Genomic DNA, 14952 nt, shown 5'->3' with positions numbered 1-14952 from the left:
CAGAGTTTGCTCAGACTTGTGTCTATTGAGTTGGTGATGCCATCCAACCACAGAGAAGCAGCCTCAATGTCCAACCCAAGTGCAGAGCTTCAGAGAAAGGTCTCTGGGCACTACCTTCCACATGTGTCTTTGTTGTTTCCAAGGAAACAGAACCCTGGTCCCCTTCTCGGGTCCATACCTCATGGCGACCATTTCCCACTGATCTCTGCTTCGCCTACCTATCAGAACTCTTCTTTCATTTAAATTTCATCCAAACCCCACCTTCCCCCAGCAACTGTTGTCTGTACTTTAGTTGATGAGATTGCCACGGTTCCTGTACCACGTAGTCTCCCGTGCTGCAATGAATAGATAAATCTGAGTCTGCTGGATAGCTTGACTCTCCTTCCTGTAGCCAGGATGGCATTAAAAGTCAAATGAGATCTTACTGTACTGTCCTGGTGTTTCTTAGTCAACCCCTCGGAAGACAAGAACACAAGCCCTGAACCTGTTTGGTGGTTTAGAATATTAACTTGTATCTTCGTCCTGTCACTTCATACCTGGAAACTTTCCAAGGTTAACATTCCAACCCAGTTTACTTTCAGGATTCTTATATTTCTTCCTTCCTTTTGATTCAACAAATCCATTTTTCAGTTCCTAGAAGGGAAGAGACTATGTATCAATCACTTGACTCCGCCTGTTTAGATATGAAAATTAGAAGTTCCATAGGAGAGACGGTGACACAGCCTGCACTTCTTTACTAGAAAGGGGTCAGAGTCGTTTTCACCAAGTCACCTTTGTCTCACTGTCTCTGGACACACACAGCTTTGACTCTGGGCTGTTTGCTTGGCAGCACGCCTGCTTGGGATGCCCCTTCCATGTCAAGTGGCCAAGCCTGGAGGCAGGTGACAGCACACAGGTAGGACGTCACACTCTTGGGAGACACAGTGACAATAGAGGGACCACCAGACTATGGGGGCAAAGACAGGGTGGGGTCGGACCCAGACAGATCTTCTGTCCACTGTCCTCCCACACACGGCCCTGAAACACAGACATGCTTCTCTCTAGCTTTCTTCTCCTTAGGGTCAGTCCCTCATGCTTGGCTGAAGCCTGAACACCTGCTGGTACATGTTGGCTCAACCCCTGCTGGCTGCCTCCCGGTCAGTGTAGACCCCTGGTCACAAGTGGGCCCCACACCATGCCTGCATCCACCACTCTGGTCCCACGGCCTCTTTGCTGCCCTCTGGTTAATTGTTAGGCTGAAGGGACTCCCCCAAAAAACTTCCCATCACCCCAACGAGAGTCTGAGACTTTCTGTTTAACTGCCTCACTGTGGGCTGGCCCACCCTCTGACCCTGGGATCCATCCCACTGATACCCAGAACCCAAGGACTAGAGTTTCAAATGTCCTTTCTAGATAGGTGTAGTTCATTCTCTAAAGAGGTGAGGCTTTGTATCTGGAAACAAAGCTTTCAACATAACTGAAGGTCATGCCCCCTGAGGGCTCCTACTAGCCCGATACTTCTTTTCAACAAATGCCTCCACCCTCTCCTACCTGTCCCCATGCAGGACATGGAGTATGGCAGAATTGCTCTCTGCTGCCTGGGAGCTTACAGTACATGGGGGAGACAGACAAGGAGCAGAGTAATCACGTGATCAAAGCACTTGATGAAAGAAGGCCTGGGAGCTAGGGGAGCAGAGACAGAACACAGCATGCACAATCGAGTTTGAGCTGGAACGTAAACAGGGGAGTCACAAAGCAGGAAAGGATGACTGAGGACAGAAACTGGCTCTGAGAGGCCAGGCTGAGGGTTTCTGCTTTCTTCCATAGGGTAAGAGGAGAAGACACAGGAGCCTAGATAGAGATGCCAGTGAGGAGTCTCCAACAGGCAGGGTGGGGACTGGCCAAAAGGTGGGAAACCAGCAAAGATACTGTGCAGTGGTTGAGAGTGACCCCAACGATAAGAACCTGAAAATGGATGACAGACTGACTCTGGGGGTAAATGAAGGGGAAGATGTGACCACTGAGGAAAGAGACCAGGGATGTGGTGACGATTCAAATGCATCATAGTGTCAGTACTTGCCTGCTTCGGAGGGTCCTTGAGAGCATTTTCCACAGTGTCTTCTGGAGAGACTGGATCTGGTGGAATAGAGTCCACCTGAAACACCTTTGTTACAATGGCACTCTCTCTGCAGTCTCTGAAAATTATTCCAAACAGGAAAAGTCTGTGTGTCACACAAAGGTTCAAAGACAAGGTGTCCAGCAATTAAGATGACTCTAGAATGAATTTATTATATTAATATTTTAAATTGGAGAGACCAAAATATTAGCATTTCTATGGTTTTAACCTTACTCTTATTCAGTTATCTCTTGCTATGTAATAAGCCACTGCAAAACATTATGTCTTAGAACACAGAGGTGTGGGTTTGCCACCTCTCGTGTGGTTGCAGTCAGGTGTCAGCTTGGGCCAGAGTCAAGTGAAAGTACAACTCAGTCAGATGTCCAAAATGGTTTCTCCCCTCAGGTTCTAAGTCAGCTGGGGACTTGCCAGTCATCTCCCTCCTTCCCTTCTGTCTCCCTTTACAGGTGGTGAACTTGGGGTTCCTCATAGTAGTAGGTCTCAGGTAAATCAAAGACTTCCTACAAGGTGGCTGGCTTCTCCCAGCTTTTATGTTCCAAGAGACCAGAGCAGATACTGCAAGGCTTCTTGTGGTCTGGCCTTAGCGTCATGTCTGGAGCATTCTCTTGGTCAAAAGTAAGTTGTAGGGCCAGCCCAGATTCAGAAGGAGGGGATATTGTGGGAGGCATGGCTCACTGGGGGGCCATTTGGAGGACTATCTACCACATTCACCATAAAGATGTCATACCTTAATCCTGAAACTATTCTGAAGCAAAGAATGAGGTTACCTGTATATCATTCATTCCACATAAGTTATGGGAATTTTCCTTATCCCAACTGTGGGTAGCATAATATACACTGCCCTGGAAGATTTTAACAGTTATTCCCCAAATACTAGCCAGTTTTCAATTTATTCATAATATTTCACAATTAATCTTGTTCCTCCATGATGCAATAGAAGTCCCATGAGAAACCAACAGAGAGGTGGCCAGAAGTAAATTCTGGAGGTGATTTCCCCTCAGCACCAGCAGCTCATCTATACACTCTTTATTTTTCTAAACATTTTTACTGAGGTATAATGTACATGACATAAAATGCACTTACTCTAGGTATATAATTTGATGATACTCCATACATTTATACAACTGTGCACCTACCACCACAGTCCAGGGTTACAACAACCTGTTTCTAGTTACTCCTCACTTCCACCTCCTACACCAGGCAACCACTGACCTGCTTCCTGTCTTCATAGTTTTGCCTTTTCTGTGCTGTGCTGAGCTTAGTTGCTCAGTCATGTCTGACTCTTTGCGACCCCATGGACTGTAGTCCTCCAAGCTCCTCTATCCATGGGATTCTCCAGGCAAGAATACTGGGGTGGGTTGCCATGCTGATAAATGTAATCCTACAAATACAGTCTCACACGTCTGGCTGCCTTTACTTGTCTTGTTTTTTGTTGTTCCTGAGGTTCACCTATGTAGTTGCCACGTGTCAGCAATTCATTCACTTTATTCTTGAGTAGCATTCCATTTTACAAATGTACAGTTTGTTTATCCATTCCCCAATGGGCAGTCATTTGGATTTTTCCAGTTTGGAGGTTACAATACTTAATACTGTTATGAGTATTCACGTATGAGTCTTTATAGTGTGAGCCCCTGAGGTTGGGTTTTCTCTTGTTTGTAATCAGGCGCCTAACTTAGGCTTTGCTGAGGCATCCACTTCAAAGATGGTGCTCTTGAGTAAACACATCACCAGCCACAGGACCAGATGAAGATCCAGCCACTGCCCCGCCATGGAAGCCCTTTTAGAGATCTTGGTTGGTTTCCATGACTGACCAATTGGGCAATTTTTTTCTCTTCTCACTGTAAATTCTTGCTCATACATTCAAAATTCACCAATGAAGACTGAGCCCATGGAACCCCCCAGCCCCCCGCCCTCAACCCTAATAGAAGCAGACCCTTGGCCTGTGATTTGTCCCTTCTTCTCTCCCCCCGCCCCCATCTCTTTGTATTTGTGACCTCACTGGGTGCCACATAATCCCCAGGACTTGTAGGTAATAAACTTCTTCTCTTTCCAAGTTCCTTGATGATTACTCTGAGGGCCTTTTGGAATCATAAGAACAACAACAAGGGCTGGTCCAGCCATATATGTGGACAGATACACTGGAGCAGAACCACTGGGTCAGATGGTCAGTGAGTTTAACTTTTTAGAAACTGCGACCTGTGGTTGTTCCATGTACATCCCCACTGGCATCATTTGAGGGTTCCAGTTTCTCCACACACTCGCTGATGCTTGACACTGTTGGCCTGTTTCGATCACCTGTACCCTTGAATATGTTCTCTGTAGGTATTTGCTTGAGATATGTCCCTGGTGTATTGGGATATAGGCTTGATTGTTGTAATGCAGAATCAAAACAACTGTGGCTTAAACAGAGTCAGTTCAGTTCAGTTCAGTCGCTCAGTCGTGTCCGACTCTTTGTGACCCCATGAATCGCAGCACACCAGGCCTCCCTGTCCATCACCAACTCCTGGAGTTCATTCAAACTCATGTCCATCGAGTCGGTGATGCCATCCAGCCATCTCATCCTCTGTCGTCCCCTTCTCCTCCTGTCCCCAATCCCTCCCAGCATCAGAGTCTTTTCCAATGAGTCAACTCTTCACATGAGGTGGCCAAAGTACTGGAGTTTCAGCTTTAGCATCAGTCCTTCCAAAGAACACCCAGGACTGATCTCTTTTAGAATGGACTGGTTGGATCTCCTTGCAGTTCAAGGGACTCTCAAGAGTCTTCTCCAACACCAAAGTTCAAAAGCATCAATTCTTCAGTGCTCAGCTTTCTTCACAGTCCAACTCTCACATCCATACATGACCACTGGAAAAACCATATCAATGGGCTATAACCCACCCAGAGCTATGCATGGGAGCCATGGTGCCCGGGGCCTAGGGTTGACTTTCTACCCTGTTGCCCCATCATATCTAGGACATGACACGTCCTTGTGACCCAACGTGGCTGACCACCACAGCCACATTCCAGCTGGCAGGAACCACGGCCTGCCTCCTCCTACAGGGCACAATCTAGAAACTGCCACGTCACTTCCACGTGCATTCAATGGCCACACCCCATGCATTCACGGGGCTCTTGCTAGCTTCAAGGAGGACTGAAAACACATGTGTGTCCTGCTAAAAATCCTAGGCTCTATTTTTTTAAAAAATAAACTTTACTTATTTTATTTTTAAAATAATTTTATTTTGTTTTCATTGTGCTGGGTCTTCGCTGCTTCCCAGGCTGCCTCTGGTTGTGGTGAGCGGGGGCTACTCTCTAGTTTCAGTGAGCGGGCTTCTCATTTCGGTGGCTTCTCTTGTTGTGTGCGGGCTTCAGTAGTTGTGGTTCCCAGGCTCTAGATCACAGGCTCAATAGTTGTGGCGCATGGGGTTAGTTGCTCCACAGCATGTGGAATCTTCCTGGACCAAGGATCGAACCCGTGTCTCCTGCACTGGTAGGCGGATTCTTTACCACTGAGCCACCAGGGAAGCTTCTATGATTCTTGAAGAAGGCAACACAGATTTGGGGAGCAGTCTGCAGCCTCTGCCACATCCTTGTGACCACACTTTGGTGTATTTGTCTGGTATGTTTAACTCTCACTCTCACTAATTTGCACTGAAAGCTCACAGCTAGAACACAAGGGATTCTGCTTGATCTGCCCAGGAACTTAATACTCTTATATCTCAAGTTGGTGTCTGCCTTCAGTGTCCTTTATCTGCTTTGCTCGTTGATTTACCTATTGGCCTTTGATGTGTTTTTATCTGTTTCATTATTTCTTTTGCAATTTCTCAGATTTCTTACATGTTGATTTTTTTACATTTCTTAAAATTCTTGAAACTTTAAGTGTCCCCAAACACTTAAAATTCTTTGGTTAAGTAAACATCCAGAAATGAATAGATACCAGTTCCAAAACAGTTGAGAAATGTTTGCTGTGCTGTGCTCAGTTGCTTAGTCATGTCTGACTCTTTGTGACCCCATGGACTGTAGCCCACCAGGCTCCTCTGTCCATGGGATTCTCTAGGCAACAATACTGAAGTGGGTCACCATGCCCTCCTCCAGGGGATCTTCCCAACCCAGAGATCGAACCCAGGTCTACTGCATTGCAGGCAGATTCTTTCCTGTCTGAGCTGCCAGGGAAGCCCTAAGAAATGTTTACCATTAAGCCATGTCAAAGTCTTAAGCCACATTTTTAGAAGGAGAAAACAATTCTCAGAAATATACAACTGGTCTGAACAGCCACTACCTATCAGTGAATGACAGTATTTAAGAAATAACATGATCAGTGGGTACTTGCATGCTCACTGGCTGGAGAGACTTACGGGCGGCTAACCTTTGGGGAAGCATGTGTTTTGTTATTCTCAATAACAAAACAAATTTACAGATACAGGTATCTGGATGCAGATATAGAAAGTCTTTTAGATGAACTGCTTGTTTAACTCATTCACCTCAGCATCCATCTCACCTGGATGCTCATCATCACTGGCTCATGGCCTGTTATCCAAGATACAGTGTCCTCCTAATAAGATAACTTCCTCACATCACAAACATCTCCATCCAGGGACCATTTGAATCCTGAGGAATGGTCGGGTTTACGGCCTGGGTGGCTCTGAGCAGAAGCCTGGTTCCCAGTCACTTGAGGATCACTGCCCTTTTCTATCTCTGTGTATTTTGCAAATTTATTTACTTATTCATTTTAGCTATGCAGGGTCTTTGTTGCTGCGTGCAGGGTTTCTCTCGGAGAAGGCAATGGCACCCCACTCCAGTACTCTTGCCTGGAAAATCCCATGGATGGAGGAGCCTGGTGGGCTGCAGTCCATGGGGTCGCGAAGAGTCCGACACGACTGAGCGACTTCCCTTTCACTTTTCACTTTCATGCATTGGAGAAGGAAATGGCAATCCACTCCAGTGTTCTTGCCTGGAGAATCCCAGGGACTGGGGAGCCTGGTGGGCTGCTGGCTATGGTGTCACACAGAGTCGGACACGACTGAAGTGACTTAGCAGCAGCAGCAGCAGCAGGGTTTCTCCAGTTACAGCAAGCGGGAGCTGCTCTTCATTGTGGTGCATGGGCTTCTTACTGCAGTGGCTTCTCTTATTGTGGAGCACAGGCTTGGTTACTTTGCAGCATCTCTGAAGGTTCTTCTTGGACCAGGGATCACACCTGTGTCCCCTGCATTGGCAGGAGGATTCTTAACCCCTGGATCACCAGGGAAGTCCTCTGTGTATTTTTGCAAGTGTCACAATACTAGTGTGTCATCTTACATCCTAATTTTTTTCATTGACTATATCACAAATATTTTTGTATATCATTCAAAACTTCATGACCACAGGTTTTCCTCTTAATATGTTAAAGACCTTTCATTGTTAACAGTCTTATCTAAAGGCCTTTTTCTCCTTATTAAGAAACTAATGGCCTGAAAAACCTAGACACAGAGACTTGAACAAAGCTGCATGATTTCCATAAAGAACTATTTTATCACAATTAGATACAAGCACTAACTTTCAAATTTTTTTTGTATAGGTACTTTTCCTAAGCTGAGCATATCTGAAATACTAACAGCATTTCAGAGCAGACACTTAGTGGGCACAGAACAAGATGGTGAGACGCATAAACAGTGTCCTTATTTTTCAGACTCTGCTGGAAGTTCTATTAACTCCTTTGAACTACAAAGTCATTGATCGCGACTTCATTTTACTGTCACCTTGCAGCATGATGCGCCAGAGTAATCAGCTTATTAGTTTTCAATAACTGAGATGACTTGTTTCAGTAGAAATGGGTTGGCAAGTGGGAAAAGCCACATATCACAATTTTTAATAAAGAATAATCATGTGTCAGGGTTTTTTTCTGTTTTCATTTTATTATTAAAAAAAATTTTTTTAATGCCAAGCAATCATCATTGTAGAATTTGTAGCTTAAAAGGCCATGCAGTAGTTTAGCCAGCAGGGGGAGCCTGGAGTCTAATTTAAATTACCTGGGCCAGCCCCAGTATTAGTCTTCCAGAAATGTGGCCAAACCTGTTTTGCGGCACAAAATAATTCCTCTATCACAGACTAATCTGCAAAGCATTTGAGGATCTTTTTTCTCTAAAGATGAAGTTTACCACGTTTACCACGGTGAAGTTTACCAAATTAAGTGGTATCTCTATACTTGAAACTGAAAAAAAAGTGTTGACTAGGAAAGAAAGGACAAAGAAAAGAATGAATTAGCTAACACCTAACAAATCAAGATGATGGTAGCTTTGAAGGGCAATAAAGTCAGTACAAAATCAGATGGAGAACCATGGTGGTCATAGGCCATGTCCTGGGGAATAAAAGAACCATCTATTAAAAGCAGCATTTTCCTCAAGACAAATCTGTTCGGAGGTCCCAAACCCTGAAAAGGCTCTTCCTTTGGAGAAGGAAATGGCAACCCACTCCAGTACTCTTGCCTGGAAAATCCCATAGGTGGAGGAGCCTGGCAGGCTACAGTCCATGGGGTAGCAAACAGTCGGACATGACTGAGCGATTTCACTTTCTTTCACTTTCCCAAAATCCCAGTGTGGATTTCAGACTAAAAACAGTATCAATACACACTGCACGTCACTGAACTATACCCTTTTACCCATATGATCATCTCTAGGTCCATCCATGTGGCTGCAAATCCAGAATCTGTTTTAAACAAGTAATTGTTTATATGTTCTATCCATAAAACTTTTCCTCATGTTAATTATGTATGTAAATATGTGTATTTTACAGTATAACTCAATAAAAGACAAACACAAAGGTTACAGACATATGCTGAAATTAAGATAACTTTTTCTTTAGTGTCTTTATAATCCAGCACCGATTCTCATTGAAATGAGTAAAGTTAAAACATAATAAATATAAATCATCCCAGTCATTATGCTCTTGACTTACTTAGTGACTGCGATAGCTTTAACTTGTATTTTTCCATCAGGCAGGGTAATAGGCTTCGTATACTTAAAGGTAGTGTTTTCACCATAACCAATTTTCTTTTGGAATTCAGGTTTGCTGCCATCCAGGGTATAATATATGTTGACATCCGGGGTGTCTGAAAAACCCAAAACAGGATATCTAGAATTAACACTAAAGTAGCAAGTCCCTGAATAATGCCTAGGGATCAGTCATTTAATGAGATTTTTAAAAAATATATACTGTAGAAGTGAATAACAATAACTAACAATAGAGTTTTTTGTGCCAGGCACTGTGCTTTATGTGAATTAACTAATTTTATCAGTACAACTTTATGAGATAGGTCTATTTTATATCCACATTATAGATGAGGGAACTGAGTCCCAGAGAGGTTAAGAAATCTGGTAAATGACAGCAGAATTTTGATCTGACTTCTGGGAAGTTGGATCTGTTGATCAGGCTGATTTCTTTTTAAAACAGGAGGGATTAAAACATTTTTTTTTAATTTATTCATTTGACTGTGCTGGATCTTAGTTGCTCACAGACCATGCTCTTGAACCACTATGGCATTTTGCCTCTTCGACAGAGCGCTGATACAAACCAAGCAGGGGTTTAAAGCCACAGTGTCTACTTAGAAAGCAGAAGCTGATTTTTCATTTTTGAGCATTGCTTAAAAAATGGTTTTGTTATTATTTTATTTGGACTTGGTAAATGATTCGTGCACTTCTTGGGAAAATTAATAAAGGTAATAAGGTAATAAAGGTAAAGGTAATAAATTCAGATGATCCAAGATTCAAAAGGTCAAACAAGGATATACAATGAAAACTTTCCCTCCAAGCTCCCTGCCCTCATCAGCTGCCCAAAGGCAACCAATAATATCAACTGTCCTTCCAATATATGTATGTAGTTTACATCCATACAAGCATATACGTACATATTTTTAAGTCTCCCCCTCTTTGTACATACAAACGGCATATCATGCCCTGTTTCACACCCTTTTTCTCTTCATTTAACATTGTATCTTGTATATTGTCCTATATTGCTCCATTCAAAAGCACCCCATTCTTCTTTATGGCTGCAGTGCATTCTATTCCAATGGATGAATCACTGGCCAACAGCCAATCCCTACAGATGAACATATAAACCATCTTCTTTTCCTTTTCTTTCTTTTTTACTTTTGCTATTGCAAACATTATAATGAATAACCCTGCAAAGAGTTCTTTTTATAAGTATATCTGCAAAATATGTAGAACTAGTACTGTTCTTGAGTTAAAAGCTATGTGAGTTTGTAATTTTGGTTAATGTTGCCAAACTTCCCTCCATGGACATTGAAACAATTCACCCTGCTACCAGCAGGGAATGGAAGTGCATGTTAACCCACCATCTCAACCATATCGTGTGTGATCATTTTTTCTTTTATTTTGCTGATATTTCATTTCTATTTCCCAGGTTAAAAAAAAGTATCTCATAGCTTTAACTCATATTTCTTATATTTTGAGTAAGATTCACTCACTCATTCAACAAGTATTTACCAAATGCCTATTACATGCCAGACACTGTTTCAGATGCTGGGAATACATCAGTGACCAAAGTCCCTCCTCTCGTAATTTAAAAAAAAACACACACAAACAGGAAACGACTGCATAGAATTTGTTAAGTGGTGATTAAGTACAAGGGAGTAAATGAAGCAGAGGATAAGCTCTGCTCAACAAGCAAGTGAAGGGTGAATAGGAGCATATTCTCATACGTTTAAAACACATATTTCCTTTCCTATAAAATGTCTTTTCACATCCTTTGTCCATTTTTCCTATTGGGATATTATTACTTTTGGCACTGAATTGCAGAATCCTTCATTTATTAGACATTTCAGATATTAGAGAAATTGGATACCCTGTCATCATTTGTCAATCATTACCCAACTTCTCCTGAGGGTTATGAGCACATATATTAAGACTTGAATTTTGGTTTGAGGAATTTTTAAAATAATATTAGCTTTTAAGATAAAGGAAGACACAGTATAATATATATATTCTTATTTGGACCTCTCAGTCTAGGAAGCCCAGGTGTCACATCATCGGTACATATAGTTTGTATGCACATTAGTTATTCAAATACGTAACTGGAGTCTCAGAGTCTATTTTTTAATTGAAGTTTAATTTTTCTATTTAAAAAAATTGAAATCTATTTTTCTATAATGTTGTACTACTTTCAAGTGTATAGCAAAGTGATTCAGCTATACATATGTATATAGTTTTTTCTTTTTCGGATTCTTTTCCATTATAGGCTATTACAGGATATTGAATATAGTTCCCTGTGTTATATAATAGGTTCTTGTTGTTTATCTATTTTATATATAGTACTGTGTACCTGTTAATCCCAAACTCTGAATTTATCTCCTCCTACCCTCTTTGGTAACCATAAGTTTGTTTTCTATGTCTGTGAGTCTATTTCTGTTTTGTAAGTAAGATCATTTGTACCATTTTTTTATAGATTCAAAATATATGTGATATCATATGATATTTGTCTTTTTCTGACTTACTTCACTTAATTTGATCATCTCTTAGGTCCATCCATGTGGCTGCAAATCAAGAGTCTGTTTTAAACAAGTAATTGTTCATACGTTCTATCTATAAAACTTTTCCTTCTCTTTATATTACATATGTAAATGAGTGTGTGTGTGTGTTTCTGGCATGAAAAAGAAACACATTCACTGCTTTATTTCAGCAGAAATAGTTGTGATGTCTTTTGGCATCACCATGTGCCAGAACCTGTGTGCCTCTCACATCACATATCAATTCATTAATCCTCATGATGACTCTAAACTATAGATAATATTATCGGTCTCTTACAGTCTAGAGGCTGAGACTAAGAAAGGCTGAGGAATGTACTGAAGATCACTAGATGTTTTCAAAGCCAGGATTGTTCACTCTCCAACCTGTCTGACTGGGAAACCTGTGTTAGCAGGTCAAACTGATATCCCAGAAAAACACTGAGAATCCTGGGAAAGTCTGGGGAAGCAATGGGACATCCTAACCTGACTAGGATCCGGACACGACTGAGTGATTTCACTTTATTTTTCCACTTTCATGCATTGGAGAAGGAAATGGCAACCCACTCCAGTGTTCTTGCCTGGAGAATCCCAGGGACGGGGGAGCCTGGGGGCTGCCGTCTATGGGGTCGCACAGGATCGGACACGACTGAAGCGACTTAGCAGCAGCAACTTGGTTAAAGTAAGTCATAGTGTTGCTGCAAATCTTTCCAACACAAATGGAAGGTTGGCAAGAGCCAGCTGTTGTAACCTATATAAATGCCACTCTAGAAACCAACATTGTTTCAAATTTTGAAAGTTTTACAATCATCCCAAGATTCTGATTATAGAAAGGATGCAAAGAGGGTAAATCAACAACCAGATGAATATAGAGAACATGGCAGGGTTATTTTAAACAATTTCAGTACATTTGATTCTTACCTGATTTCATTTCCAAAAGCGTATTGTTATCAATTTCATGGTTGGCTTTTCCGGGCTGAGGCACCCGCAGGGGTATGATTTGAGGGACACACACTGAACCAGCTGTCATTTTCCCTCCTTACATTAAAAAAAAAGTGGATGAAAATAAATTCCAACGGACACCTATATGTGAACAGACACTGAAGAGAAGTCTCTCATTCAAATACAGTAAGACTAGTAAAAACTAAAGAGAATGTTGTTCCTCTACCATCTACAAATATCATTTTTCTTTTTTCTTTTTTGGGAGACTCATTTCAGTTCTTTTGTCTTTTTTTAAATTGAAATATAGTTGATTTACAATGTCGTGTGTAATATAAATATAATTAAAAATTTTTTTTGATGTGGATCATTTTTAAAAGTCTTTATTGAATTTGTAACAACATTGCTTCTGTTTTATGTTTTTTGGCTGTAAGGCATGTGGGATCTTAGCTCCCCAACCAGGGAATGAACTGGCACCCTCCGCACTGGAAGGCAAAGTCTTAACCAATGGACCACCAGGGAAGTCCCCAAATATCATTTTAAATGGAAATAATTATTGTCTCTGCTGTATTTTTGCTGTTGAGATCTTGTGTGGGCTTTTGATTACCTGAGTATTTACCTCACTTTGGGGTGGGAGGGAAGCAGGAGTGTATGGGATGGGGGAATAAAATTTAAAGTGAGCAGGTTAAATGCACATGTCAGAGCAGAGATCATCACTGATGACCAGACCTAAGCAATCCCTGGATCATTACCAGTCTGACCTGCCTCTTTTTAGTACACCACCTCTCTTGACTTCAGGCAAGACAGCACACAAGAGGAACAGAAGTAACTTTGTATGTAGCATGAAATGTTCATTTAGAGCCAGCTCCCTTGGGAAAGCTCCATGTTCAAAGTCCTGCAGTTGTCATCAATTGGTTCGTGCCTGTGAAAGCTGCAAAAGAAACTTTAGAAAATGACAGAGGGTCACGCCTCAGCCAGAAGAAAGCTGGCATGGATATAAAAAGTGAGGAATGAACACAAAAGTCTCTCACTCCATCTCCTGTATTTATAAGTAATTAAGTGTAAGTATGGAGGTCTTAGTGATCTTTTTCTTGGGGATGGGAGGGTTCATAATTATTAATACACCCAGGATTGGGGGGGGGACCCACACCTTAAAACAGTCTCCCATTCCATCTACTGTATTTATAAGTAATTAAGTACAAGTATGGAGGTCTTAAGTGATTTTTTTCTTGGGTATGGGAGTGTTCATAATTATTAATACATAAAGGATTTAGGGGGGAAATCCCACACCTTAAAAACCATTTACATCTCGGATGGTCTGTTCAAATTTCAATGATAATGGATGCATAGGTTTTACTCAGTTAAAATCTACATTGAAATTCAATTTTTATAGAGTACTTCTTGTACCCTCCCCTATTATTTACAATTTTCCAAATACTTACATAATCTTATTTACCAATTTGTGATTGGGCATTTATTATTTTCTTTTCAGTTTTGGGTTTTATTCTAAACAATGCTGCCTTGGAAATTCCCTGACGGTACAGTGGTTAGGATTTGATGTTTTCACTGCAGGGGCTCTAGTTCAATCTCTGGTGGGGGTACCAAGTTACTGCAAGCCACGCATGACATGACGCCAAAAAATTTTTTTAAAATAAATAAATAAAACTACCCCGAACGTCTCTGTGGTTTGAGGTTTGTCATAGACTATAACCCAAAGGTGGGATGGCTAAATTTAAGGGGTGAATTTGATGCCTGGTTGGATAGTTCCAGGTCGGAGGCTAAGAATTTAAATTGCAGATACATATACGGATAGCGCGACAGCCCCTGCAGAAGGGCTCTGGAGCGTGCCCATCCTCACATTTTCATTTACGTGAGAGGCAGTTAAAATTTAAAAATGGTTAAAAATTAGTTCAAAATAAAAACGTCTGGGGGTGGCGGGGGGGGGGGGGGGATAATTCCTGCGGCGACTAGGCGATGTCCTTGAAAGGCTGACAGTGCGTAGGCCAGTGGGCCCCGAGCGAAGGGGATCCATCCGTAGACCGATCCGCTAGGCCCGACTGCGTCAACAGCATCCCCCACCCCGCCATCCCTCCATCCAGACTGCCCCTCACCGCCCGGTTCTGGAACCCCGTCTGGTCCCCGTCTCCGTCCTTCAGGTGCAGCCAAGGACACCGCCACGACTCGGCTGAACGAAGGATGCCCTTTTCTCCCTCCCCCTCCCCCAGGCACCAGGACCCGATCGGGACCCCTTGGGTACCTCCGCAGCCCCCACCGAGGCAGCCCACCGCTCACCGCCCTTGGTCTTCTCCTTCACTGCGGCTGTACGGGTTACCAAGACGCTGCGAGCCGCGCCCCGCCCACCGGGAGCTGGGCAGGTGATTGGCAGGAACCCGCTTCCTAGCAACTAGCTCCGCCCCTGCGGTTG

The 14952-nt window shown here is 42.5% G+C and overlaps 1 protein-coding gene across 12 annotated transcripts in view; it reads right to left on the bottom strand.

Moving 5' to 3' along the window:
* Positions 1-14904, bottom strand: part of DZANK1 (double zinc ribbon and ankyrin repeat domains 1) — a 52642-nt gene extending 37738 nt beyond the window's left edge. For 8 of the 12 annotated variants that reach the window (XM_027559628.1, XM_027559631.1, XM_027559636.1 and 5 more), the window contains exons 1-5: positions 14785-14867; positions 12510-12626; positions 9026-9179; positions 2060-2174; positions 537-633 (exon numbers count right to left, since the gene is read on the bottom strand). In XM_027559628.1, coding sequence (XP_027415429.1) covers positions 537-633; positions 2060-2174; positions 9026-9179; positions 12510-12618 — 475 coding nt within the window. In that variant the 5' untranslated portion in view covers positions 12619-12626; positions 14785-14867. Of the gene's footprint in view, positions 1-536; positions 634-2059; positions 2175-9025; positions 9180-12509; positions 12627-14638; positions 14660-14784 lie in introns of those variants that run through there. The other 4 variants (XM_027559629.1, XM_027559632.1, XM_027559633.1 and 1 more) reach the window with 3 other exon arrangements.
* Positions 14905-14952: the final 48 nt, after the last annotated feature.

The sequence above is a fragment of the Bos indicus x Bos taurus genome, chromosome 13, assembly GCF_003369695.1.
Source record: "Bos indicus x Bos taurus breed Angus x Brahman F1 hybrid chromosome 13, Bos_hybrid_MaternalHap_v2.0, whole genome shotgun sequence".
NCBI classification, from domain to species: Eukaryota; Metazoa; Chordata; class Mammalia; order Artiodactyla; family Bovidae; genus Bos; species Bos indicus x Bos taurus.
Note: the sequence above shows the minus strand (reverse complement) of the source record. Positions and strands in the feature narration are given on the sequence as shown.